This window comes from Rhodnius prolixus, unplaced genomic scaffold (assembly GCF_049639745.1).
Source record: "Rhodnius prolixus isolate KJV_2025 unplaced genomic scaffold, Rpr scaffold_2, whole genome shotgun sequence".
Classification (NCBI taxonomy): Eukaryota; Metazoa; Arthropoda; class Insecta; order Hemiptera; family Reduviidae; genus Rhodnius; species Rhodnius prolixus.
The window spans coordinates 4542598-4570593 of record NW_027411592.1 but is presented as its reverse complement, the minus strand read 5'-3'; the positions used below and the strand labels follow the sequence as shown (position 1 = coordinate 4570593).

The following is a 27996-nucleotide window of genomic DNA, read 5'->3' as shown; positions in this document are numbered from 1 at the left end:
AAAAGAGCTATTATTTTTTGCAAGATTCGCTTTATTTTATTTTTATTTAATCTTTAAGGACATTGTGACATTGTGCTACAATTTAGAGGTCTGCAGGTACTTGAGTTTTTCCAGACTTCGTTTCATTAATTCTGCTTCTGTTTTGTTTGCCTAAAATGTTATCAGTGGTCAACATTTCTATTTTCACTAATATTCTACATACTTTATAATTTCTATGTCTGCAAGATTTGCTAAAGATGCATCTTCCTCGTGTAAAGGTTTCATGAGATGTTGGGTTCTCATTGTGAAGTCAAAAGTAGCTTCTTCACAAGTATCCAATCATCTCAGCTATTATGAGAGCTGCGAACATCCTGATAGAATGGTTCCGTAAATGAACGGGCACTAAATACGTGCAGATATTCAAAATAGAAAATCTTCCCGATCGCAATACGAGAGATGAGTAAAAGTAAAATTACTTTTATGGCATCAGATCAAAACTATTAGATGGCAAAGAACTTCTGTGATGTTTCCTCTCTACAACTTAAGCAGCGAATGAATGAATTCCCAAAATTAAGTGCAGAGAGTAAAATTGACAAAGAGAAGAATTATAAGCTTCTTAAAAATAGGCAATCAATATTTTTAAAATGTCATTTAAGCAACTGCTAAGCTTCTCTTATTTGAGGTTAATATCTCACCTGTAATTGTCTTTCCTTCTCTGCGAGAGCAAAATTCTTCCACCTGTTCTGACATTGCAAAGTCAGAATCTGTTTATTCAACTTTTTCACAGTATTCTGTGCTGCAAAATCATTTTCAATGATTTCGTTGCACATTTTTTCCTTTCTAACGAGAACTTCTTTCAACAGTGACATATTTGCATCCAACATGTTCACATCTTCTCTGTCAGGGCATAAATTGAACTTAAATTTCAAAACAAATAATTAATTTTACTTTGTCAAATCAAATTTATTCTAAAAAGATTCTCTGGTACTAGTTCTCACTTGTTAAGGACATTGCTTGGAAATGGAAAGAAAGTAATTGGATTCATTTCAAAGAAAACCATGAAAAACTGAACGATCTCATAAAGACGGAATTTCGTCAAAATATTGGAAGCGACAGAAGCGATTTAGCGAGACGGTTTACCAAGTTCAACATTCGATTTGCAGAAAACAAAGGATTTTAACATTCATTAGCAGAGTAGAACTCAGAATAATTTGTGAGATAAGTCTTCATTTTTTTAAAGTAATTTTGCAAGTACAAATTGTATTGGATAATTTGATTGTTAGTAAATACTTTGGGGCGTAAATTAATAATTATAACTTAAATCGATTTATGCTAGAAACAATTAATCTGAATAATTGGTTAATCGCATTGAAGAACTGGAGTTGTGAAATGTTCGCGGTTTGTTGGGCCAGTTACCAAGAGTGTAAGATCGCCAGCAAGTAGGACAGCATCTTCTGGAATTTTCTTCTAATAATTGATCTTTTGAAAAACAACTCGTGGTAAGAGTTCTCCCATTCCACCCACAGTGATTATTTGAAATTAACGCCCACGTTAATTACACGGAAGTTCTCAACTAAAGGCTTCAGAGTTTTGAGTCAGTATCTTGAAAAAGAAAGATTTCATACTTCCTTCTTGAGTCTAAGCGTTTTGTTGCGTAATTTAGATATGACGAATTCTCTTTATTCCTTTCGTTATAACTACAAACTTGTTGCAAAGTTTTGATGATATAACAACGACACAATCATAGGATATATCATAAAAAATGAACATATTACATCATGAATATATCTGCAAGTTGGAGAATGTTCTAGCATTGTCTGTGACGCTCAAATAGTCAAAACCATCTTTATTGTGTTCCACACTTAATATTCATAAATTGTTTTGAAAAAAAATCGCAGCATCCGTTCGAAAATCCTTTTGTTTAATGTCAGAAAACTGTGATGGTAATTATAGCGTTTAAAGTTGCCTTTTTCTCTAAACAATACTTTATGCAAGATTTTGGTTTTTTTTTGAGAAATCTGAGTTTTTTTTTTTAAGTTTTAGCCAAAATTGAACAACTGAAGGTGCGATTTACAATTTTTTCCAAAAATTTTGGTTTGTGAAAAAGTTCCAATAAGTATTCCATGGAGTTAAAGAAAGCTTCACCCTATGTCTAGAAATACAATTTTTATATGTGTAAACACATATTTTATAATATGTGTGCAACTCCTGAGGCCATTGGTAATTTTTAGTTCAATTTGCCTCTTCATGATCACGGAGAGTGAGTAAGAATTTCGGTGGGTAAGGATATACATATATTTCTCGCTCCAGAGGTGAGGTCTATGTACCGTAGTTGCTCTCAACGTGCTTTCTTTTCAAAATCTCGGTTCACCGTCCACTTCTTGAACTTGGCAAAATCATACAATTGCTAAAATAATAAGCGTAGAAAAAGAAAAGCTATTATAGATACTTGGTCGGACTATTAGGTTGCCCCCGCTCTAAATGCTGTAAAGATGACCGATAAAGGATAATGCAGAAATGTTGCTCTGATTTTTTTTGTTGGCAGCAGAAGATTTAAAACCTTAGTAAAAACCCTAGATTATTTGCCCACCAAAGTTGTATGCGGAATTTTCTGGAATCTTGGGTGAATCAAACTCACTTTTTATGCCAGAGTTGGCTAGTATTATTCCGGAGATGTCTATTGCCCCATAAAGGCTGTGAATAAGCGTTAGAATTTAAATAATTTTCCTAATACCTGATTATTTCAAGATATCTTCTTACCTGCTTAAAACTATGGCATCTGCAGGTGCACATGTCATCACTTTTGTAGTTCCACAATTCTCGCATATGTCTACAGGTTCAATTAATGGGATAGTCGATGTGGATGAATCTAATGTCATTACCTTATCTGAAATCTGAATACATCATAAAAGTTCTTTTTAAAATAAGTAGTTTATTTTTTCAATGAAGGCAATTTTATTTTAAAGAGAATTTTTAGACCCCAACGACCGCTGTAAATTATTATTCCAAAAACAAAAAAAAAACTTCAAGCAAATGTGTCAGTTTTATTATAAATGAATCTGAACGATTTTAAGTGAATGGGCCTAGAGTGCGGCCTTCTTGAACATTATTCATTCGTTGAGATCGGAAAATGGACCTCTGTTTTTCAGGCTATTATTTAGATGATCGAATAAACACGCCACTCATCTATAAAAAGCATTTTTGCTACTGTTCCAAAATCAATTATGTTTTAAAGGCCCAATCTATATTGAAGTTATGCAGAGTTATTTTGTATTTAACAAGTTCACCAAGTCATATATTATTAGCATATTAGTATTCTAGCGAAAGATTATGGCCCAGACGTTTTGCGGGAAATGACGAATCCAACTTAAACAGAAGGTAGTAGTTCTTGACTATTTGTTGATGAGATATTATTTTTTATCCTGAGTTTTGTGACAAGATTGTGGAATTACCGTGATGAGAAACTAAAAGAACTTTCCGGAGACATAGAAGTTTAAAGGAAGGAAAACTAAGATAGATATCTTCGGATAAGTTCCACACATGCGGCTTCAAAAGTGAACTACGAAAGACTGCCAGAAGGCGTTCATAAAATTGGATAATATGGATGACAAACATTGGCAGGATCTTGGACGTAAGAAAATAAGGCCAGAAAGCACACGAGGTTAGAAGAATGGAATGAACTTATTAAAGACGTCCAATACCCGTGTTCGATCCTCGAAGGGATGTGCGGCCCCCCGGCCTAGAATTTATCTTTTGGCACAGCATTGTCCGGTTGGCAGCACTGGAGAAGACAACGGAGAGGGGGCTCCAGCGTATGCCTGGGAGCTCGAGCCAGTTGCCCTTGGGCTTCTCAGGAGAGTATAGGGATGCAAACGCATATCAGTCTTGTCTGCAGTTCAGCCATCTTTTGTCTTGTGGTACGTCGGCAGGCGTATGTGTCTAGTGAGATTTTGTGCCTCTAAAGTCTACTCTGGTCATGACCATGATATATTATTTAGACTCTAGGACCTTGTATAATTTGTATCTTACTTGGTAAATATATAAAATTTTATTGTATTTGTCTCAATCATTTAAGGTATTCTGAGTGTCGGTGGCGTCCCCACCCTTCCCTTTCCTTTAGGAGTTTTATTTTATTTTATCTGACCTCTTCCACAGACTATTCAACCCGCTTTGAGGATTGTAGTCAACTGAATTTTTTCAAACCAGCAGGAAGGTGGTGGAAGAATTTGAGCCGAGCTTAAGTGATCAAGAACGAATAAAGAAAATATCAAAATACCAAAACCGTTTTTTTAGACAATGAAAAATTTCGAACAAGGGAGTTATCCAAGTTTTCGATTTTTAAGTTATTGTAAACTGATTACCTGAGCGCCATCTTCTACAATGTTCGAGTAAGCGATTAATTTCTTCTCAAGTTCAAAAACCTCTTTCTCTGCTAGTATCCTTCCTTTTTCAGCAGCTAGCAGTCTACACACATCAAATGAAATAATTATACATAATTTAAATGTGAACCATTTATCAGTTGTACTATCACTAAGTAGAAGAATGGTTAGTCCTAAATAGAAGGAAGCATGCATGCAATTTTCAGGCTACCCTTTACAGTACTGACAGCTCCAAGAAAAACAAAGAAGTGGCGGAAAAGGGTATCGGGCAATCCAAGATTCTCGCGAAGCAAGAAAAGGCCACTCGAAGTTGGAGACAGTCGCAATATTTTTAGTGCTGGAGTGATCATAAAACGAGGGATAGTTAATTTCAGAATTGCATTTTCTTATAAGCTACATGCCACGAAATACTTGAGATGCTGACAAGAATTAGCAACCAAAATAAGATCTTATTTCGTATTATTCGGGATATAAGGGCAATGTAGCAGATCTTTTTCAATTCATTTCATGCCATCATTGTGCCCTTTCAATACGCCTTTTCACTAGGAAGCAGACTATTTTATCGATCGGCTTAAGCCAGCCCAAGATAGGCTCAGACTCTCATCTATTCTCAGATTATAATGTTGCCGACAAGTACTGACAGTCCACCAACCGCAACCTGAACTACAGATCCACAACATACTACATCAAGAAGACAAATGCAAAACCCTTCTTATTTTGAAGCTTAAGTTATCTCTTGCACGCGGTTTAACTGTAGTTATAATCTTCACTATGCCTTCTCAGTAGTGCTGGAAAACGAAGGCCATAGCTGTTATTTTCTCAAAGTTAGGACCTTATTCTGCTTGTACTAATGAAAAAAGTGCTTTGGCATTTCAGTGCTTTTACATCAACATCGCGCCTCCAGTTGTCCTATAGGCAATTCATTCGCTTTATTGGTAATTTTAAAACTCTTTAAAATGAAATGAATGTATAATTTAATGAATTTTTGTTACTCTCGGCGATAATTATTCAAAATACCAAAATAACCAATTAATGTAGAATATTATAACATGAGCTTAACTTTTCTCAGTAGCCATTAATTTTTAATTATTAATCTTTCTTACTTACAAAATAATTTTCAAATTTTGTTAAATTATTTTTTTTTATATTAGTTTCTAAAAAAAAGCACTCTTTTCTTACATAGCTTTTTTACACAATCGATTTAATAACATCACAAACTTACTCTTGGGTATTTCACAATCTGCTACAAATAAAGTCCAGCTATCTGAAGCCAAGTGAATAAAAATTCTGAATATTCATCCGTGTCAAAATAAGACTACACCTCTAGATCTAAATTACCTTACGTTGTAATATTGCAAAACCAAAATTAAGTTATGAATTTAAAATGAATAGGAAATGATTAATGGACTTACCGTCCATAGAGCGCCTTGTTATCCGCGATAAGCAGACTGTTCCTTTTCTCCAGTCCAATCTTAGTCTTTTCGCTTTCTCTGAGTTTGCTTACAGTCTCCTCAAGCGCTTTTTTCAGATGTTTAAAATCATTCTTTACATTTAAATTATCAATATTACAATTTATTGTTGTTTTGGCCTCAACCGTGTTCATCCTGCTAGTTTGTTTCTCTTAGGAGTTTTATTTTAATTAATATAATTTCATGTGCAGTAACATTTTATTCGACAATTTTCGATTAGATCATCCACCTTCTGAAAAGTTAAAAAACAAATAACATACAGATTTTTACCGTACTAGACTTTGTCTATAAAAAGTACAGTACATAATGATCTAAAGATTGCTGGTTGTTACAGCACCAACCAAACATTAGTAAAAATCAAGAACTAGTGTTTAAGGAAATAAGAGAAAGTGGTTGAAAGCTATGAGAAATTAAGCAAAATATTCACACAATAAGATGTTAACGACAGCCAGGGATATACTTAGTATTCTTTCAAGTTCCCAGTATTTTATTTGCTTGTACATCAAGAGTTAATTACTGCTCTTATTTACATGATAATCGCATCATTCAAATTGCATTATTTATCTGGGGACTATATAAGTTTTTTTATATCACAATTCTACTATTATGTTTTATTTGAAAAGATTTTATATTAGTTATAATCGATGCTGTAAAGGGTAAAGGTTGGTTGGAAACTGTTTTGAAACAAGTAAAAAAATCTACTTCATTTTATTTTACCTTGTTTCCCAGGGGTGTAAATTCTTCTGGAAATTTTTAATTGCCTGGGAGTCATTGCTTTTCTGAACACAACTCTATTAGAAATTACAAATATTAGCCGGCGCTTTGTGCTGGGCCTGTTTATTGAAGGGTAGCATTTATTGTGGCACGAAATTTTCCATAGCATTTGTAGTTGATATGTAAAGTCAATTTTTTTTCTACTGTCCGAACAGAAAAAAATATTTGGTAAGGTCAGGTCAACTAACTATAACTCGCTAATCTGAATTTATGAAAAAAGTGTGCTGAGCATGAGCTGGAACTACGAGAACAGCATCATTCAATTTGATTCCTGTGATCAATATACTTCCTTCTGGCTGAATATTATTTGGAAAAATATTACTTTTGGTGAATAAAAGAAAGAGTACTAGATACAATACGTTATTACAAATTACTTCAGTGTTTGAAGGAGGAATTTTCATTTACCTTACTGCCCAAATCAAGCCTTTTTACATGGGGGCTCCAAAAAGCGGAGCCTGAAGAGCTTCTGGTTCGAAAAGAGCAAAGAAATTAGGCTCGTAGATGGATTTAAGTTAAAGAAATCGATAGCTTAACATATTTCATTGTTGCCACTTCGTAAGAGAAATTAATACTAATTATTTCACATTTACAGGAGCCCCATTTAAATTAAATTTCAAATTTTTTAGATCTGATAAAGATGAGCAGATTGGTATGGGGTGCTGATTACCTCGTTTTCTGTTGGCTTAATAGATGCAGATTTTTCATTGGTTGAAATAAAGCGTTAACGGATGCAAGAGGAATATTTACTTTATTATTCACCGCACTCTGACAAGTTATGCCGACAGACAATTCCCAATGTTCACATATTTAGTGTTTTGATAAATTTTTTCATATGTTAAATTATTGATTCTAAATTTTCATTTAAAAAAGCTGTTATTAAATAATTAAAAATTTTGGAGTTTTTGGAATTATGTGAAATGCAATTTCAAAACGCAAACTTGATTTTCTCTTCTTCAAACATTGTAACTTAATCTAATACTAGATTTTCTACAAATTAATTGCATACTTTTACTATTTACTTTTTAGGTTCTCTTATTTAATTTAGAAGTGTCTAAAACAATAGTCATTAGCACCGCATCTTCCTGACAGCCGCCCTTAGAAACGTTCTTTCGTTGAAGTGTTCACAGCCCATCGAGCTTTATTCGATTATAGAAAGATAAACTTTGCGAGTTTTCAACTGAGCTCATCCTTTCCCAGTTACTGTCATAGTTATGTACTCATAACTTAATGGTAATATAAAATAGGAGCGCGTTTAGAATGTGTTGCAAAACTTCATCAGATACTGTAAGTACTTACTTAGATTTTTAATTAATAAGTAATTACTTAGGCGGAGGCTCAGTGCTTCCATGCTGCGTTGAATTTTGAGGATCAGAGATATCTTTGAATTCGTACATTCCTCCAAATTTTTACATTATATTTTCAAAATTCTGAAGCCATCTCAAAAGAGCGCTGCTTCTACATGTTCCAACGGACTTTTATGTGAAGCAATCAACGTTTGATTCTTCAAAACCTAGTGTCCTTTAGGTACTTAAGGTATTTTATTATTAGGTATTTATAAGGAATTAAGGTATTTATAAGGACTTAAGGCATTTATAAGGAATTTAGGTACCAATGTTACTTATATTATATATTTTTTTATTGTTATTTGCAAAACTAATATGTATTTTGTCTGTGTTTCCCCAGAATAAACACCTTATGTGAATGATGTAAATAGGTTTAAAGTAAGAAATTTATTAACATCCAGGTAACAAATTTAAATATTTTTTATTATGTAAATTAATGATTTGTTCTGAGAGCCTAGTGTCCTTTAGGTACTTAAGGTATTTTATTATTAGGTATTTATAAGGAATTAAGGTATTTATAAGGACTTAAGGCATTTATAAGGAATTTAGGTACCTTAAGGTATTTTCTATTGCTACAAAGTTATAGTATACATAACTGCCACATGAGCAGTAGTATCCAATATTTTAAGGGAGTTCAATAATATTGTAATTGAATGTGCTTTTACTTCTCTATAGATAGAGGTTTTCAATTTATCTGAGCAAATTATTAAATTTCTAATTCAATTATTAAATGAAAGTATCTTACTGAAATGCAGTAGAAAAAAAAATCCTTATTTTCAAGAAAACCTTTACATTTAAGTATTCTATATTCTTGGAAAAGATGGTGTTTTTAAAACTTCCCTACAAAATTTTTTAGAGGTTTCAAAATTAAACGCGTTTAATAATGATTTGTGATAATTTAAGAAAAAATATTTCCTAGAAATAGGGAACCACCACCATGTTACATGCAATATATACATGGTGATAAATTTTAAATCAGAAGTAAAAACAACATACCAAGCCAAAACAGTTATAGTACTAGCTTGTGCTGCTATAAAGTCCTCTAGTGGTTTTACTCAAAACTAAGGCCAGCAATATGTTTTTCCTAGATCCCTCTGCACCATTATAATTTCTTTATTCACTAATTTCCAATTTCTCTATCACATTCGAAGGGGCTAGATACCACGGAACTTCATTCCACCATAGTCAATTCGTTCGTTCTCTCGTGACCTTATTGTGGCAAGTCAAGCATCCACAGTAGCTACATTTATGTCTCTGTACGAGGAATACGTCTCCGAAAAAAAATTTATCACTTATTTATACAATATCATTTGTGACGGTACTTTGGAAGCAGCGCAGTTTCTGTGCGCTAAGTTAATGAACTTGTCTCGGCTGATTTATGTTCTCAGCTGTAGTTTCATCCACCTTATAGCCGTAAAACTCCTTTCACAAGTTTCTGTTACTATGGGGAATGGAAACATCAGCCGTTAGGATTTAATGCAAATTTGTTTGAAGAGTTTTATTCATTGCCTTTTTTCAGATCTAAAAGACCAAAATTCATTCTTTTGACTCAAGTTTTCACAACTAAGATTTTTTGCAGCATTATTTCAATTATTTTTGAACAGAATGCTTTCTTTAAATCCAATTGTTTTATCGAATTCCTAACCAAACTAACCATCAACAAAATATTCGCAAGACAAAGATGTGGAATTCAACTCTTAATACTTGACTTCTAATAGTCTCATCACTCTGGCTTTGATTTTCCTCAGGTTTTGCTGGAGAGATGTTTTAGAGTGCTAAACTTTTTTCAATTCAGCACTTTCTTGTTTCTTCTTTGAATGTTATTCTCTCAGGAGATGTTATGTTCAATTAAAACTGACACATTACTTGATCCCTTATATTTCTCTTAAATATTGAGCCGACTATCATATTTGTATGATGGTTTGGTCATGGACTGTTGGTTATGACCACTCCTCAATATTCCCAAGGATAATATTTATATGCTATCCTTCAAAATCCACTGAAGTCTCCATAGAATCTTCTAATTTCAATTCAGACATTAGAAAAGAAATCGTTCGAAAAATTATTCTTAAATAATTTATTAAACAATTTTACTGAAGAAAGTAAGGGGGGGAAAACTCAAATATGGTTGAATATTGAAGTAAAATTTTCTGTTTCGTTTCATTTATTTGAAAACATGATTATTTACTTTTTCCTAGATATAGTTTTTTTACTCAAAATATTAACAATAAACTTTTATTCAAAAATACAAAGATTCGCTTCAATTTCATATTATGTTTTTAATAAATAAAGCAAAAATTTCTAAAATGATCGGAGTAAGAGCGACTAGTTTGCGTCCTGTCCACACCAGATTTTTTGTTTATTTTTGTTTAAATTAGTTAAAAAATCAATTTTATTATTAAATCAATTTTAAAAGACATCAGCAAAGTAGTACATAGATAAATTCATTACATTTATAGCTTCATAGTATTTCGATTCCTCTAATGTGGTAGCGTTTTTTTTACAGGTTGAAACAAAAAACAAAAACAAAAAATAATTAATAATTTTATTATTAACATTTCATAACATATACAAATTTTTCCTTCCCTCGAAGTGGGATCTCCCATTTACTAGTCCAAGTTCACATCTCAAATCCAACTCAACCCACACGAAATTTATCCAAAAAATGTCAAAAAGTCTTATCGTTAAATTATTTTGAACAGTTTTTACACGAAATAAGTTGCCATAATGCAAAAACACAATTTTTTTGTCTTACTAAAGTTAGCTTAAGATCCTGGTTCTTTTAAATAATAAGTTACTTAATTACTAATTTGTCACTAGTAACTAAAGGTCACTAATAATACTTGGTGGAGAGTAAGCCCATGGTATCCGTTATAATCAAGTTGCATTACGTTTAAGCGCTGTAAAAGTAACTTATCGCCCCTCTGACCCTGTCTTTCATTGGTGGAACTTCAGCGCTTCCATTAAATCTCCGCCTCTGTTTGTACTTACAAATGCTAAAAGCTGATATCTTAATCGAGGAAAGAGGTATGCATTCTCCGTGCATTCTACTCCTACTGCCTCCTGAATCAACGGCAGGAAAGGGCTTATTTCACACTCGCTCGTCAAGCAGGCCCAAAGGTTCCCTCAGAAGTGTCTTTGTATACCAAGTATGGTAACTTTGGGGCCAAGCAAACCTAGTTTGAGCAAACTCGCTTATCGCTTATACCATGTACCTATTGCGGCAAAAGATAGCAGACTCTGTGTTTAGTCTAGCCAAACCTGCAATGATCAAAATTAGCCTAACCAAAGGCATCTGCCAAAATATCCAAGGAAAGAGTTCATTTCAAACCTTCCGGGTCATATTCAAGCTGTACTATAAATAAAGAATTTTGTTTTTCTGAGTCAGATATCAGAGAAATTATGAACTAAGGCACCAACATTTTTAAAAACTTTTTTATAAATAAATTTTAAGAAATGGAAAATAACCCTTATTTTATTTTAGGTATTTGCGCCAGTATGCCTATTTATTAAAAGGGGCATTCAGCTAGTTTTTACATTGCATAATCCGAAAAGAAATAAAATATAGTGGAATATAGGTTAGTGGAAGTATTTTGGTTCATTTCAAGTTAAACAGTTTTTTAAAATAATTATTACTTTGTCATGTTAAGGTGGAAAATTAGTTGTACGTATTCGCTTGGGATCGTGGCAAATTCTGAATTTTAACGAAAGGCAATCGAACACTAAAACTTTTCGTTTACTACTTATATTTTAAGAAGTTATCATCTCTCTTACTTCGCAAATGGTCAGGATAACAGTACAGATCAAAAACTAACTTTTCATACATTTTTCTTACTTAAATAACTTACTGGCCTATTTCTATAAATAAATGTCCTGACCTTCTCAACTTCTTCATCTGCTCCAACATCCCATCCCTTTATATTTATCGCATTCACATTGACAGTTATCACATACGATCACAACTCCGTCATTTCATACAGTTGTTGTTCACCTAAAACCTTCCTTAATTAATGGACTAATAGACTGCAATAGAAAAGAAAATAAACCTAATAATGTTTTTTAAAACATTTCAGGAACTTGACAATACAGTTGGCAACTTCATTAAAGTAATCTAGCTGACTGAGTATATGGCACGCGTCGTCAATCACTATTTTCAGACAAAATTAACTGATACCATACAACTTACCTCTTCATATACACAATCTCATTACGAACGAGATCTCATTGAAAGCGAACAAGATATCTGTTCCACAAAATCTATTCCATCTTTTCAAGCCAACTTAAAAAAACCAACCCCTAAGAATTGTAACAATCAGTACGCAGAATGTACAAAAACCGCAGATTAGACGATAACTTAATCTGGACCGCTGAATTCTCAAATTCCGACCTCATCTCTTCAACTACGTTCTCCTAGGCCAAACCATACAAAGAAATAAGCTGACGTGCTTCCAATGCACCTTTTATACGTCATTCTGACATTGAAGACAAACAACAAATGTTAGTAATGATCTGGACATCTACCATTTTTGCTTTCCCTCAAGTCATTCAACCCCCTGGACCATCTAAGAGGTTCCCCAGAAAAAGAATTATGACTACAATCTAACACCCTAATCTATCTAATTACCTCGTACGTTGAAGCAACAAACTACTACCCTACTCTTTGGAAATTCTCATCTACACTTATGGTACCTAAACTCAAATAATCAACCATCGGCTTTCCGACAAACGCATTCGTCTTCTTTCTATCCTAGGGAAATTTTTGAGAGACTTCTTCCACGCCTTTTACAAAAAATGGTAATGAAGTAGAAGATTTTTCTGTTTTTCCCCTCATTTAAATGAGGTATATTTTTTGAGGTTTTTAATAACTCTCTCTAACTTTGCAAACTAAATGTCTGAAAACTTATTTTTTATTTACATTCCAGCTTTGAATAAACACAATGCCGCCTCAAAAAAAAACCGCGAAAGGAAGGACAGCAAGAAAAAAGAAAACGGCCCATGATTTACTAAAAATGAATGAGTTAAATCCATTGCGTGTGGAATATGAAAATGAACCTCCATCGATGACTGCAGATCGTATGCTTACTAACGGCGATATTGTTTGGGCCAGGCATTATCAAGGTATCAAGATCCAACAATTGTTCAGTGATTTTTATAATCCCGTCATTGATTTATTACAGGTAAGTAATTAGCATATTGCTAAACTACATGTTTTGGGAGTGAGGGCCAAATGGCAGTTAAGATAATATACTTAAATCAATTAAGATTTAGTTATGCACCTATGATTCTTAATAACTTGACTGCAAACTTAAACTTTACTAAGGCGTCCAATTTTCGATTTCATGTTTTATTCCAACAATATACGTATGATTCAACAAAAAGTAATTTTGAAAAATTGATTTGTGTGAGAATGTTTTGAGGGAGTCAATATAAAGAAAAATTAAAATCAAAAACGTTCAAAATTTTGGTAATTTTAAGAACAACAAGCCTCTACATTCCATCAGCATACTCAGTTGTGTTCTGTACGGCACTTGGGCAGTCCACGTACATGGGACCTGGGTCATTAGCCCCATTAATTTTGCAATCCTTCTAAATAAATTGCACTTCTTAGGTCTTTGTTTAGTTTCTGAGCCATCAGTGAACATGATGAAACATTCATTATAACTGTACTATGTCTCTAAAAGTCTTTGCTTTCGTTATATTTGAGTTATTTCATTTTTTTTAAAGCAGCAAGTCTAAGCGAATTTGAGCTGTAATTTGAGATCCAAGGTGATGTAAAAAGGGATCTAAGTGCATCGCTGTAGTCACTACACACCTCTTTCATGTGAAGGATTTCCGAGTTGTAACTCGGAAACGAACTCCAAAGTCAAGTCGTTTACAACGATTTCCAAAATTAAGCCTCTTACATAATTAAGTTCCGTCCTCCACTACCTTCTTATGGTTATAAATCTCCAAGCAATATGATGGGTTTGAGTTACATGTCTACCAAATCGCTTCGAGGTTTTCCAGTCAGTCTACACGGACACCAATCGTCTGATTTTAACAATAATTTAAACAATAATACAGGATTCGAAGCACGAAGCAGGCGATGTGAAATCGATTTAACTGCTGTTTCTAAACAGTTTTTCAGCCCCCTTTGAAATCGGGATTGGGAAATAATTATAGGATCTGTTTGATGTCTCTAATTTCCTTTTAGCTGTACTATTTGCAGCCAAATGTTTGGGTCCTGTCTTTACTGATTTTATAAATTTATTTCCGCAAACGTTTGGAAAGTTTGAGAACAGGATTGTAAATCGTTATCGGTTCCAATTTTTCTTCGTTTTCTTCATGTGGGAAGACTTCTGAGCAATTTACTTTCTCATATTTACATCACTTTGTATCGGGATATTTGTCTTCAAATACCAGGAAGAGTTTGATTTCGCGAATTGTGTCAGATTTCTTCTCTCTCGATGTGCAATCCAGGTGAAGAGATTCAAAGGCGCGCCGTCGATATGGAATCCGACATTGCCTTTTTGTGGGTCTTTAATGTGTATTTGGACACAGAAACTCATGCTAACTCTTAAAATATTCTAGACCGGTATTTTTCATATTTGGCAAGAAAAACGAGAATATATTTTCTCATAAGATTTCTATAACTTAACATGTACATCTGAATCGGATCATGTGGAAAGCAATTAAAATTGGTTTTCTTTCACGGCAATCTTGTCGAACTTATCGCTTTGTTCAATGTATTTTTCTTTTTTGGCACATAGTCTAGAAATTACGTCAGCATCTTCCGAATGTGGTTTTTCTGATTTTTCACTCAGACAAAAACACGGAACTTTGAAGTTATATTACACGGGAAAACTCAAACTATGGTAACATTAACACAATGATTTTTTTCTTTCGTGCATTTTTTTTAAGAAGGATTATAGCCAAATGGGATGAAAAATATACATAAAAAAGACCATAAAAATATAAATATGAATTTCTTTAACTAGCGATACATCCACGTCGTTTTTACCTTTAAGAAACCTTCAAATTTGAAAATCCAATAAATTCAGTATTCTCTTCGCTTATAAGGGTTGGTAATTCGAAAAGTCACTTATGGTCTTTTGTAAGAAAAGTAATTTCTGTTTTATCTTAACTCATTTCATGTAAAGTACCTGACAATATTTCTTTTATTACATTTGATTTAATATTTACTTCATTCCTTCAAAATTACTCACACAAAAACTAATAATGTTTTGTATTTCTAATTTTAAATATTTTGCTACTTTTGACTCTAATTTTATTTATTTTTTAGCAAAGTACTTTAAGGGATGATCCATTATGTCGAATTTTTAAAATGGATAAAAATTGGAGAGCAATGGAAGAGATGCTATTTAAAGCAAGAGATTGGTTATCTCAAAGCTTATCACTTGTGGCAGTGGATGAGGAAACAGACCAAGTGTATGGCGCTGTGATTGGCCGAATCGTAAACAGCGATGAATTGCTGAACGAAATGGAACAGGTACACAAGTAATGCAGTCCACGCAGATCATCAAGTGATTAGTAGTTTGATATTCTCGCTCGACTAGCAAGCAGGGAAGCTAGGTTTGGGTTTAATTTTTCTATTCTAGGAGCCTATTAATTACTGTGAGGCGATGATCAGTGTTGTCTGTAGCGAGAGATCATTCTTTGGAGGCAAGGGAGACATTAGGCTTTTTTTGGAGCATTTTGAATTCAATTGCTTTGAAGCTATATAAAATGACTATGCCATTTAAAAATGGCACTAGTCAAAATTTTGTAATGCCTTAATCTCTATATTTACGTTTTAACATTATATTTTTGTTTTAATTTTCGATGAGTTCATTATTATAATAGTTTTTCATACAAAGTGTTGTGATGTGTGATATACAGTTAGTCACACAGGAGCAAACAGTATGATTAATTGAAATTTACGCAAAAAAAATTGAAGCATTGTGGCTTACAAACAGCTGATGTGGAAGTCTTTTAAAACGCTTGTCTACACGTATTAAACTGATGTTCTAACAAGAAAACAATCGACAATACCTCTCGAACATAAACAACTAATTTACAACCGTGTATTTTAATCTATGTGGACTCTGGCTTGAACTTGTCAGGATTTAATTAAACCCTCAAATACAATCCTTTCAATCTTAATTCTCTTTAAAATTTTACATACCTTACATTAAAGTCCAACTCGTAGTAGAAGCCGTAAAATACAAATTTCAGAAATTTCATAATTCTCTTCCTAAAAATTATTAGAAAAGTTCAATGAAGAAGTAAATGTACAATTAACAACTGAGTTTTTAATTTCAGCTGAAAGAAATGGAAATAAAACAACAAAAAGAAAAAGAAGAGCAAAAATTAGCAGCTGTTTCAAAGAAAGAATTGCGAAGTATTTCTAGGAAGTCAATTCGTAATAAAAAAAAAAGTGCTAAAACTAAGAAGGGTGCAAAGCAACCGAAGGAAATAACAAAACAAAACCAAGAGGCTCTCAGAGCAGATCTTATGCGATCATCTGTTAGTAGTTAATGTTTTAGTTTACAGTTCTAATAAACAGGACGGCTTGGCGGTGTAACGCTTTTTGGTCTGGAATAAAATTGAGCCTATGAGCACTATCGTATTATTCTTTATCAGAGCCATTCCAGTATCGAACGATGTTCTTAAGACAATATATAAAATAGATAATACAGTGGTGATTCAAGTGGCATAGGTTTCAACGAGCGATAATTTTTTTAATGTAGCCTTCTCTACGAGCTTCTTAAGACCTTTTCAGTTGCCATTTCCATTGAAAGGAAAGGAATTAGCTCCTTGGCTCCGTGGTGTGCGTTCTGGATTCCTTCGAGGGAATTTCCGGGTTAGAATCCCAGAGTCTCAGAAACTAGAATCATCTCTATCGACCTTATCCGCAATACCAATTTGTATTTCAGGTTGCCAAACGTTTTCTTAAACAGAGTAACTTGAAGCCTGCCAAGTCATTTCAGGACGCGAAAAACTTAGTCCAGAGACGCGCCAACAGCAGGTTCGTGAGCCTTGTCCTAATTACCTCTTATTCTCAATCCCTGTAAAAATGGCCAGGGAATAAAGCTAGAAGTCCATGTTTGACAAAAAAAAAATCTATTCAAAAGAGTGCATAATCCTTCGCTTGGAAGACTGTTGTCTACTTAACCGTAATTTGAAGTGGTCTTGGCTCTCCAAATAGACCTCTGCTTTAGCTCTCCTGACCACTCTCCGTACCATCACCGTTCAGCACCCGCGATCGTAATCAGATCTCACAAAGGAGGTTCCAGAGTTGACTAGTTCTTTCTATTCAGCATCCCTATACTGTAAAAATGATTTTGCAAGAATTACAGATAAAGTAACAATTATGCTACTGGGTCTGAAGGTACGATTTATTACTCTTTCCGACTGATCTTGTAAATTAACTTGAACAAAATGGACCAGCTTCTGTGCTTCCTCCACAATCTCTGTCCATAATTCCTGAGTGTTAGATAACATCCTAAATCAAGTAGCATAATATTCCTTAATGATTAATAATTTTGTGGAGGAAACGCGAATATTCTAAATTACTGATCAGAACCAATGAAAACGAGCCCCCTCTTTACACTCAACAAATAATGCAAGAATAAACTTTACAAAAAACTCTCAGAACTCAAAATTTCTGAGGGGCTGATTAAAAAGCTTCCACAATCATTCTACTGACAAACAAGAAAAACACTTTAGAATAACTTCTTTGTCGAGTGGCAAAATATGGGCTTTATCGTGATCAGTGGAGCTCCTAAGACATCGTTGTGTGAGTCATCTGCAAAATTGATGAGCAATGAAATTGACATGAGTAGCATCTCTGCAACCATAGCTAAGTTATTATATGATTTTAATAATCAATTGCACTTAAGGTTCGAACAAAGAAGGTCGTCATTCCGACGAGGACATATCCCAAATTAGACCCTCCTGTGGATGTTATACCAATAGAGGAGAAGACAGTTGTACAACCCTGTATTTTCGACGATAGTTACGAAGTATGTGCAAGCTGTAATTTTCTATTTTTATTTATTCGAATACATTTTTAATATATTACTTTTCCCTTTTCCTTTTTGAAATAGGGATACTCAGATGAAATTTTAACCAAGTTTCTTCACTTCCGCTACTGTTTGTTCAGCGTTATTGACTTATTTTTTGAGTTCCGCTGTTATTATAAAATCTATGGTTGGACTGTAAATCAAGAGCACCAAAATCAGGGTAAGTAACTTTTCAAACCTTAACTTTCAGCAACCTTGCTATCTTTTTGTTTCATTTATAACTTTTTTAAAAAGTGTGCACGAGTTTCTCTTAGTGCCATACATGATGAATTTTTCTAAAAGTTTTGCATTTCTACTAAAGCGGTATTTGACTTCAATATAATAAATATTTATTAAAATGGAGTGATACTGTTGAAGGCTTCGTGACGTGTCTCCAGAAGCTCTCTTAAAGAAAACTTTCCCGAAAAGAAGGTTCATCCAGGTGGATCTAGGCGCCACTATAGCCGAGCTGTTAGAGACGAGGCCCGCACAGCTTATATGTATTGTGGTTCTGGGTTCGATTACAAGTCTAAGTGGGTCTCTGCCGCCGATCCCATTTGCCAAGTCTAAGTAGTAACATGGCATCTTCTTCTTTAACTTTGTACGACCTCTTCTGCGGATGCCACATATTTTTTTGTTCGAAAGAAACATATTCTTAAAATTACGCTAACAAATAGGTATTAGCTTGTTTATATTTAATTATTACAGTGTTAAAATACTATACTTGATATGCCTTTAATAATAATATAAATTATAATATCCCGGCAGACGGATTTTCATGCCGTAATAAGTTTTTTTTTATTTTTATAAATTAAAATGTATTATGTATTTTGAGTTTTTCAATAAAACTTTATTATTATTATTATTATTATAAATTATAATAGTGCAAAAAGTAATGTTTGCTAGGTATTGGGAAAGCGCTGCTAGGCGCTGCAGAAGAAATGTGCCAGAAACTGCAGATACCTGCCATAGTTTCCGTGTTCACATCAGTTTCCTCACAGCATATTGCTGAGAAATTTAAATACTCACTTATTGCCATGCTTACCTACGAAGCTTGGAGTGATATTAGAATTGAAAATGAGTTATATGCTTGTCTAATGATAAAATATCTAGACGTACCACAGATAGCCTCATATATCAAAAAGTCTAAAACCCTGGATCATAAAGACATTTTAAAGAGTGAAGCAGCAGAAAAGCTCCGCAACAAGACGGCTAAAGGAAAAAGTGCTGCGAAGAAGGAAAAGAAAACGAAAAAGAAAAAAAAGTAATTCTTTCTTACTGCAGACATAGGGTTTGTTTCATTTTCTTTGAGGCAAGAGATGATCTGGATGTGTTGCTTTAAGAAAGCGACTTAACGCTGCTCAAATTAGAAATAAACTCTGAGAAATGGTTCTTTATTTCTACATTTGTTCTCCTTTTAAATAAACAGTACACTAAAAATGGAATGGTTATTTTTGTTAGAGATAATGCGATCGAGTTAAAGAGTGAAAGTTGGCGTGAAACATTTACACGACCTGGCCATGGGGGTACCCGAATGAAATAAGAAGTCTGAGCAACCTAGGAATTTTCGTTTTCTAGCTTGAGCTCAATATACAAGTTCTCTGCTCTTACTCAACCTACTCAACCACGTTTTGGACTCAGAAAACTTCAAAGCAAGTATTTCCAGAAAAAAAAAAAACATTTCGAAATTAAGTATAATGTGCAGAAAGTCAGAGGATTGGACAGAGAAATAAAGAGGCATTGGCTGTTTGTTGTGATATTTCTATTCCGTCTATTTGTTAACCAGCAAAAAAAAAAAAATCAACTGAATTAAACATTAAATTAGAACTTGAGGGGTTGAGTAGGATTTCTGAAATTGACCGCGAATAAAGGAAGACAAAAAATAAAGGCAAAAGCCGTGATCATTCGAGTAAGTTCGTCGGTAGCCGTCCTTTACAGCTTCCCCTGTATTCAGTAACTCCCTCCAAGAAATCTGTGATGGACGGTTAAACCCCCTTTTCAGTCGACATTGGATCCTCGCGCTACTAGGATTTCTGTGATGGCGGAGCCAAGAGACATCGCGAAAATATTCATCTAGATAACTTCTCCACTAACTAGTGAGTAGAATTTAAAATAAAAGCAAGTTTAGTATCAGTGGAAGTACCTCAGCTAATAAATTAGGCAAATTTTGATAAAAATTGTTTATTATAACATAATTGTTCATTTGGGCGCTAATGGACTTAAAATACGTATATTTTAAACTTAGAATAAGTCAAAGTCAAACTAAAGTTTACCAATATCTTATAATATTGGGCTTTATAAAAAATGAATTAGAATCATTGATTCAAAGAGTATTCCACTGATATTGGTAATAACAAATAATATTTTATAATTATAATTATCATCTGGAAGAACCTGGTGTTAACACTCGCTCTTGTTTCTTCCGCCATAACGTCTAAAGACACTAACTGATACATTTTAAAACTTGGATTTTTCTGTAAAATGATGGTTGGCTTCATTCATATTAAAAATAAAAAAACAGGGTTCTTTGTGGACTTCTGCGATCCGACAAGTTCTCTTAGTTTACATTTTTATGGAAATAAATTTGAACCCTAGCGATTCTTCATCTGAGTAGGGGTAAAATGAAGCTACAAACAGTCGTCGGTGGGGATTCACACTTCCGTTTTGGATACTCCAAATTTACAATACGCAGAATTCTAGATGGTCACAGCGAACACTTGATTTAAGTAACACTTTAGGGTGTCTGCTGAAGAGCTACTCTCCGGAATCCTCCTAAAATGAATATTGACGGAAAGAATTTTTAAAGGAAAGTTATAGTCTTCTTCATCACTTGCCAAACCAAATTGGAAGTAGTTAGCTGGAGTAATTTTTGGAGGAAACCGTGGAAAACAAGAAAAATAACTTGTTCTGGTCGAGCTAATTATTTGCTCTAAACCAGGTGTTTTAGCATCTTATTCAACGTTCATATGAGAGGCTTTAGATAAAGCGTGATCATCCCTCATTTCTAAAAGTACCAAAAAATATCATTCAGAATCACAAAAATTTACTAACTATGCTGAATTTGAAAAATACTTTACCTCTGTGAATCTGCGGTATTGGAGTTATAGTAGCGAGGAATCAATCAATAAATCAACTCTAATTTTTAGCCAAATTTATTGACTTCTCAGGGTCTTAATTGTGCAATATATTACATTCTTATTATGTTACTCCTTAACAAAAACTTTAGACAGTTTAAAAAGTTTACTATAAAAGTTTATAAAGGTTGAGTAAACGGCAAAAGTTGCACAAATCAGCAAATGCCTAACGTTTCATTTATACTTCTAGTATATTTTAATAGATAAATGGATTAGATGTCACAGACTTGTGCTGGCCATTTGTTCAGTAAAGTGCAACTCCCATTTAATTTAGATTGATTTTAATAGGAGGTATCAAACTATTTATGCACAGATCAAAGAAAAAACAAATTAATTAAGTTCACTGGATAAATGATTCAAAAAGGTAATAATTATCCATTGTTGGAACTCCTCCTTGTCTTAAAACGCTGAGGCGGCCCTGAGTGAGCTTCCGAACATAGCTCACAGATTTAAATATTCTTGCAAAATATTTTTGTCTTATGCATTTAATGGTTTCAGAAATTTACCACCTTTGCGTAATGAATCTAGTAACCGCTACGATCCTGTATTACCTGCAAAGGTCTAATCGACACGTGGAAGATTAAGTTAGCTTTAAACTTGAAGTTCTATTGAGTGAGCCAAAATATAAAAAGCTTGCAGCAATCCTTACTCACACATATATGAGTATGTTAAATACAAATAACGATTTGTGTTGAAAGAACTGTAGAGACGTTGTTGTAAAGAAGTTTACTTATCTAGATTATCTTGAGAGAAGAAAGTATAACCCTTAAAGTAATTAATTTAATGCCTCTTTTGTTACAACCAACCAACTGAGCCCCAGACAAAAGATAAAGCAAAAAAAGAACATTTCCAACAATACTTGTTTTTGTTACCTCAATATTATTAGCATGGCAGTCAGAAGCCTACGAAATCGACAAGATGTCACATCGACTTAGTTTTATCTAGTGCTCGTACAAAGTGCATTTCATAAAAATATTCTAAGAGTAACAATGCAAACAACATGTCTGAACTTCACAGAGTTTTGCTTTTGAATTTTGAAAGGTTTAAAAGAACAATTTTTTTTTCAAACTTCCGCTATCTACTTAATGTTAAGTGCCATTGTAATGTATGTTACCAAGTTATTGTAATAATAAGATACTTGGCTAAAAAACCTGTTCTCCCAGAGTCTGCTAAAAATCTATGGTCTTATAGACCTTGAGTTTAATTAAATAAACAATAAACTTTTAACTAAAACTGGGCTTTACAATGTCTACGTTCATTGCTTTCCAATTATTTACGATATTAACCATGTGGATTGTTATTGATTTCTTTTAAGAAGTAAATATTATATGTCTAATGGAGTAAGCAAACAACAGTTAAAATCTTCTTTGTTGTGTTTTTTCCGATACTACCGTGAAAGACCGAAATTGGAGAATGTTTTGATTCATTTGATGAATGTTAAAATACTCCATTACTATTCATTAGGCAACTTGAACTGAGCGATTCCTACTGCTCTAAGCTGGTAGCAAAGATTTGACAGATATTTTATGGTTTCTTTTCCAGTTAGCTTTTGGGCTGGAAACGCTAAAACTTGGGCAGCAAGCAACAAAAAATTCCACTAGTCTTTGCCTGCTGGTAAAGATAAGGGGCGCACCTATTCGAGGTGCCGCCAGTTACTTACCCACCACCCGGATAGACTCGGTTCAGGAGTGATTCTGGCGTTTTTGCTTTTTCTATGAAACAACTTTTTTTTTAGGAAACATTCCCACAGGTTGTCCTAATTAGATGCAATTTGAGGGCTCTGGCTCTTGGAGGCCAGAGAAGATAATAAGCGAAAACAACTTCATGTCCATGTTCTAATCTCATCTAATTAATCTAGAGTCACGCCTCTCAAGAGAAGAAGTTGTCACAATAGAGCCATTCCAGAGAACAAATCTCCTCCGCCCTGTACTGTAAGCGTACTGTAAAACTTTTTCGTCTTGCTGGTGGAAGGCCATATTTTTTATTTGAAAGTTACCTTTCTTCACGGTTCCTTTCAGATCAATGTACTTGGTCTCTGACCTTTTTCCAACAATTTCCATCTTAAAGAGAGATTTTGGAAGAAGTGCAAAATACCCATCAGCGGCTGCTATAACTTCTTCATTAGTGAAAACGTTTTTTAATTTTTGGCCAGCACTTAACAGCGGCTCCCATCTTGTATATAGCTTTCTCATATTTAATTTTTGATTAAAAAGTAGTATCCTTGATATTAAAGGTGCTAACTAGTCAGACATCTTTATTCGTTCTTCGTCCAATGCTATGGGCACCGTTTCAATATTTATAAGCAGTTACAGTTTTGGGCCATCCATCAAGTGGATTTTCTTTAAGAGAAGAAGGTTTATGTTAATATTCAGCTGTACATTCAAATGCAGACTATTTATAAACCTTAAAAAAATAATGATAAATAATAGTAATAATACGCTTTGTATATCGACATAACAAAAACAAATTTCCCATATTGCAATCAGAGCATTTCCTTGCCCTGATACTTATAACTTATTAAAACGGTTGTAATATATAAAATTGGCTCTTTAGAGCAACCCTTTGTATCTTTCTAAAAATTATTCTTCTCTGTAAAATGTTTCAAATTATTATGTTGGATCCTCATCTATTAATTTTGTTACACCTTCTATTTAGAAGGGTCCGTGACAGTGAGAGGGTACCTAGAGAGTAGTTTCCACTTGTCGCTGTTCCGCGCCAACTCATCTCTCTCATTAGAATGTTTATTAGTAGCAAAAACTCTTAATTTAGCTTAATCAAAATGTTGAATGGATTGAGCTTAGTTGACAGATTTTGACAGAGAGAGGTTGGTACATTATACAGAAAAGACAATTTGAAGATATTCCATCCCCATTCTTAGAAGCGCTCCTAATCAAGTTTTCTGGAAAAATGTTTAAAATAAGTTGTACATTTATGGGTTTGTAATTGCTAGAGTTATATCAATAAAATTGTAGGAACTATCTTTAAGAAAGTCACAAAATATTGAAAAAAGAGGCACTCCGGACAGTGCTATTCTTCAAATTTGGAAATTGAGTTCCAATTTTGATGTTTATTACAATATATTAGGTGGTACGGCAGTACAATTAATAGTAAGAACATGCTAGAGGAATGTCTATCTGTCTACCATCCTTTCCCAGCAGTGCTCTTAATGGACTTTTTCTTGAAAAACTTTCATTAAACAAAAGTTATAGATCTGCATCCGGTGCAGCTAGCACTGGAGTGCTAAACTTGAAGTTTCCAAAAATCAGAGTATTTGTTTTTAAGGAAATCCGAAAAACTGAATAATGGACTAGGTTGGTACTTTCGGTTAACTGATTCTAACCAAACCTTATTGTGTCGTTTTCTGTTAGCACCTAACCGAAATATCAAATTTAACTCATATATGTATATATTTAATAAGAAACCTTTCTTCAGTGATCAAATCGACTCAAATCTATACTTGGAGTCAGCAAATGAACTTGAAGATTGAAGAGATACAACGGACCGGTCTGCTGTTCATAGAGAAGTTTTAATCCCATTATTTACATCTATTTCAATGAAACGCTTTTATTATGATGGTATTCGCAAATATAACATTCATTCTCCTTATAACATAGTAGACACACTATTAAGACTATCCAAATATGTAAAGAGAGTTTTCTTTTTTACCCAGAATCAGTTCAGAACTAGTGTGCAGCTAGTCAATCTTATTACATTTATATTCTCAAATTAATTTTAACTCGTTTAAAGCATAATATTTGTAATATTTACTTGAAATACAGCACACAGACTCTTTAAAAAGAAAGAACTTGGAATGACCTATAACCATACTTGATTGGCCACTTCGATTTTAACATACGCATCTAGAAATTGTACAGCTAGACTAAATACTATGGAAACAAAGTTTATTCAAATGTATCTAGTTAAATAGTAATCGCCTATTAACTCAACATTTATTAGTTGACTTCTTTTATCTATTCATTAAATTGTTTTACTTCTCGAATTTATCGGATTTGAAATGAATTTAAGTGTATGAAATTCTAACCGTCATTAATTTACGCCCGGCATGGACAAAAGGATCAGATTTAATTGTGGGCGACCTTTAAAGAAATATTCCTCCTCTACTTTTTATCTCTGTCTCATTTCTCTTAAGAATCTATTTTCGTGCCTTTTGTAACTGTTACAAAGGTAATTTGATCTTTTACAGTCTTTTCAGGGAGTATTGTAGGAAAAAAGAAGAAGCCAACTTTGAAAAGTAGCAAACGGAGCTGTTTTTATCGTCAGTAATAATGGCTGTGGGGAGTTGGGAACATAAACTGGACAGCCTCTCTTCTGTCAGTCACCGCAGCCAACTTCATTGGGCTCCTTATTATTGACTTTATTTCTACATTATTTCCTCAAGGACAAGCCGTTTCCTTTTGCGGAGTTTTCTTTTGCCCAACACCACGAGTCTCGCTTTTCTTTGTTCAACCTTGTTTTGACTCTAAAAGGAAAAAAGTCTGGTGTAAAACGCACCTACTGCTCTCTCTTACAGCAATTTTCAACGTTTTCTTTAAATTCGAAATTTGGACTTGTTGCTATTTTCAGTGTGAACAGTGTACAAATTACACCCACATATTCATAAAGATAGTTGTTACATGCAGGCAATTTTTCTAAAAATCTTTTTTTCGGATATTGCATCATTTAAACAAAGTAAATACTGCACTAATTGGGAATTACATTATTAATTTCATTTAAGGTAAAAGTTTGCAAAAAGCCATCTTTGATTTGTTTGTTTTTTTCTTTTATGTATATATTGTAAATAAATGGATTCAGTATTTGGGTACATAACAAGATGTAATGTATGACATACGTGGTAACTAGCTCACTAAGATTTCTTTATTTGTGCTTGTAGTTATTTATTAGTCAGCGACTTATCAAGAGAGAGAACTGATTATAGGTAACTTTTTCCGCATTGGCTTATTTTGTTTTGAATCTAACCTACTTAATTTTGAACATGCAAAACTTTTATGTTCTTTTCGTAAATCGAGGGCATGGTGTACAGTTCATCTTTCACTACTTTCTTGAAAATAAAATAAAATGATCGCTAATGCTAGCGTCAATCGGACTACTTTATTCACAGACACAAAGCCTTGTCCCTTGACTATCACAAACAGGTCTCTATCCAACTGATTTACAAGTGTAACATCTGTTTTGGAGTCCGTTTTGCAAGGTACATTTGGCTTCTATTGAGGCTGTTCAGAACAAGTTCTTTCGGTGGTTGGCTTACCGTTTGAAAATCCCTAAAGAAACCCTTATCTATTCCGATCTACAGCTCACTCTCAATATTCCTCCACTTGTTACCACTTGTAGGATTTATTGTGATCTCTCTTTCCTCTGCAAACTTCTCCACTCTCAAATAGACTGTACTTATCTTCTTTCTTTAATTTCTTTTAATACCTCATCCCGTACTACACGTATTCTTCTCCATTCAATATACCGTACTACAACATAATTACATTTTTTAAACTCCTATCTTTTTTCGTATGATGCGGACAGCCAATCTTTTTGACTTTTCTTTGGCACTGATATACAAATAAAGTCAACAATTTCTTTGAACTATTTGCATTATTAATATTATTATTATTGTTGTTTTTGTAAATTCAATTATTGATCCGTTTTTTATTTTAAATAAAGTCTGAATGAAAGTGTGACTACTCTAGTATTATTATTTTTTTGAATTTTTTAATTTAAGGCTAACAACATCTAAGCCAAAAGCCTTTTTTACCAGTGCATAGGAGGCCTCCTGACAGTGATTTCTCGTTACACTTGCAGGACAGTAAGGTGTAAAGAAGCACCTAAGAAGAGAAAATGTTAGATAGGAAAATTTGCTATTTTAGTTGCTTTTTCAAAATACTGAATTTGATTGTAAGGCTGCAGAGAATCAAATATTTGTTTCTTTTTCTATGTACTTTAATTATATATAATATAATTATATTATATTGTATAATATAATATATGGACATATTTTATTGTATTAAGAATCCAAATCTTGTGTACATAACTGATCGATTTACCAAAATACATCAGTAGTTGTTTGAACCCATTCTATTCGACGGGCATTCCAAAACTAAATCTAGATCATATGGTCCTTGAAAAGCTCGTCTATATTTAGAACAGGTTGTTTGACAGACACTTCTTCATGTTTTCAGATACTAGGAGGTATCTGGACAATGAGCACAGTTTTTGGATGCACAAAGCCTATAATTTCATTCGATAACGCTTCTGAAATTTATACAATTTATTTGCTTTTATGATCACGATTATCAAATCTTGGAAATGTAATGTACTAATAGAAGTTCGAACTTAAATTCGAACTGTAATTTCAGTGGATAGTAAGTTCAATTATTTCCTAAATAAAGTCTCTATGGATCGCATAATACAACAAGGTCTAAGCATTTTACTGAAAATATTTTGTAAAATATATACTCAACTGTTAAACAAGTTAACCAATTGTATTAGTACTGGTAAAATTTTCTAAGTTAGCATCTAATGAAAATATTCGATATTGAATGTAACCAGATGTAGTTAGCGATAAATATGACAGAATGTAAACTGAAAAAAAGTATTTGTGAAGCAGGGAAAATCAATAAATATAACAAATCAGCAGAAGGACCTAATTCATGTTGTTTTCCGCTGAACAAAAAATTTGCCCCATGCTGATAAATTTTTTCTGCCTTATAACTGGCCATGATTACTTTACCATTAATGAATCGAGGTAATGGTAACTCTCTGCCATTGTGACGAAAAAATGAATGGTCGGAAGTGTGCGTACGGAGGACATACGGCAACATCATGAAACCCACAATTTCTACTTTTGTAGAGCCAATTTATGGTCC

The 27996-nt window shown here is 33.5% G+C and overlaps 3 protein-coding genes across 9 annotated transcripts in view; 2 read left to right on the top strand and 1 right to left on the bottom strand.

Annotated features, from left to right (window-relative positions):
* Positions 1 to 10: 10 nt before the first annotated feature.
* On the bottom strand, positions 11 to 16132 carry LOC141448764 (uncharacterized). 5 transcript variants are annotated; one of them, XM_074117363.1, is made up of 7 exons: positions 7269 to 7418; positions 6545 to 6741; positions 5771 to 6059; positions 4341 to 4443; positions 2740 to 2873; positions 675 to 876; positions 11 to 150 (listed from the first exon to the last, which is right to left on the bottom strand). In XM_074117363.1, exons 3-7 carry the CDS (start codon positions 5959 to 5961, stop codon positions 76 to 78), a joined length of 705 nt encoding a protein of 234 aa, XP_073973464.1. In that variant the 5' UTR covers positions 5962 to 6059; positions 6545 to 6741; positions 7269 to 7418; the 3' UTR covers positions 11 to 75. The 5 variants fall into 5 exon arrangements, with proteins under 5 accessions (XP_073973464.1, XP_073973463.1, XP_073973466.1 ...); XM_074117362.1 differs by having other exon boundaries at positions 6545 to 6744; positions 7269 to 7414; XM_074117365.1 differs by lacking the exons at positions 6545 to 6741; positions 7269 to 7418 and adding an exon at positions 16109 to 16132.
* LOC141448762 (uncharacterized) lies at positions 7500 to 27589 on the top strand. 3 transcript variants are annotated; one of them, XM_074117358.1, is made up of 9 exons: positions 7500 to 7885; positions 8285 to 8345; positions 11429 to 11522; positions 12867 to 13121; positions 15227 to 15433; positions 16246 to 16449; positions 17826 to 17948; positions 18033 to 18168; positions 27310 to 27589. In XM_074117358.1, the coding sequence occupies exons 4-9, from the start codon at positions 12882 to 12884 to the stop codon at positions 27375 to 27377; spliced, it is 978 nt and encodes a 325-aa protein (XP_073973459.1). In that variant the 5' UTR covers positions 7500 to 7885; positions 8285 to 8345; positions 11429 to 11522; positions 12867 to 12881; the 3' UTR covers positions 27378 to 27589. The 3 variants fall into 3 exon arrangements, with proteins under 3 accessions (XP_073973459.1, XP_073973458.1, XP_073973460.1); XM_074117357.1 differs by lacking the exon at positions 27310 to 27589 and adding an exon at positions 18894 to 19427 and having other exon boundaries at positions 7501 to 7885; XM_074117359.1 differs by lacking the exon at positions 27310 to 27589 and adding an exon at positions 18366 to 18742 and having other exon boundaries at positions 7501 to 7885.
* The window catches only part of LOC141448763 (cardioacceleratory peptide receptor-like), a 54468-nt gene continuing 46046 nt past the window's right edge, over positions 19575 to 27996 (top strand). The window contains exon 1 of the mRNA XM_074117360.1: positions 19575 to 20083. The gene's annotated coding sequence lies outside the window, so the exon portion shown is untranslated. The remainder of the gene's footprint in view (positions 20084 to 27996) is intronic.

Excerpts from the sequence above, each read along its gene's own strand:
- LOC141448764 (XM_074117365.1), bottom strand. The coding sequence starts at position 5,961 with ATGAACACGGTTGAGGCCAAAACAACAATAAATTGTAATATTGATAAT. Across the intron at positions 2,874-4,340 it reads TTGTAGAAGATGGCGCTCAG|ATTTCAGATAAGGTAATGAC; the intron begins GTAATCAGTTTA and ends TGATGTATTCAG. Across the intron at positions 151-674 it reads AGAAGGAAAGACAATTACAG|GCAAACAAAACAGAAGCAGA; the intron begins GTGAGATATTAA and ends ATAACATTTTAG.
- LOC141448762 (XM_074117357.1), top strand. The coding sequence starts at position 12,882 with ATGCCGCCTCAAAAAAAAACCGCGAAAGGAAGGACAGCAAGAAAAAAG. Across the intron at positions 13,122-15,226 it reads CCGTCATTGATTTATTACAG|CAAAGTACTTTAAGGGATGA; the intron begins GTAAGTAATTAG and ends TTTATTTTTTAG. Across the intron at positions 16,450-17,825 it reads CAGATCTTATGCGATCATCT|GTTCGAACAAAGAAGGTCGT; the intron begins GTTAGTAGTTAA and ends ATTGCACTTAAG.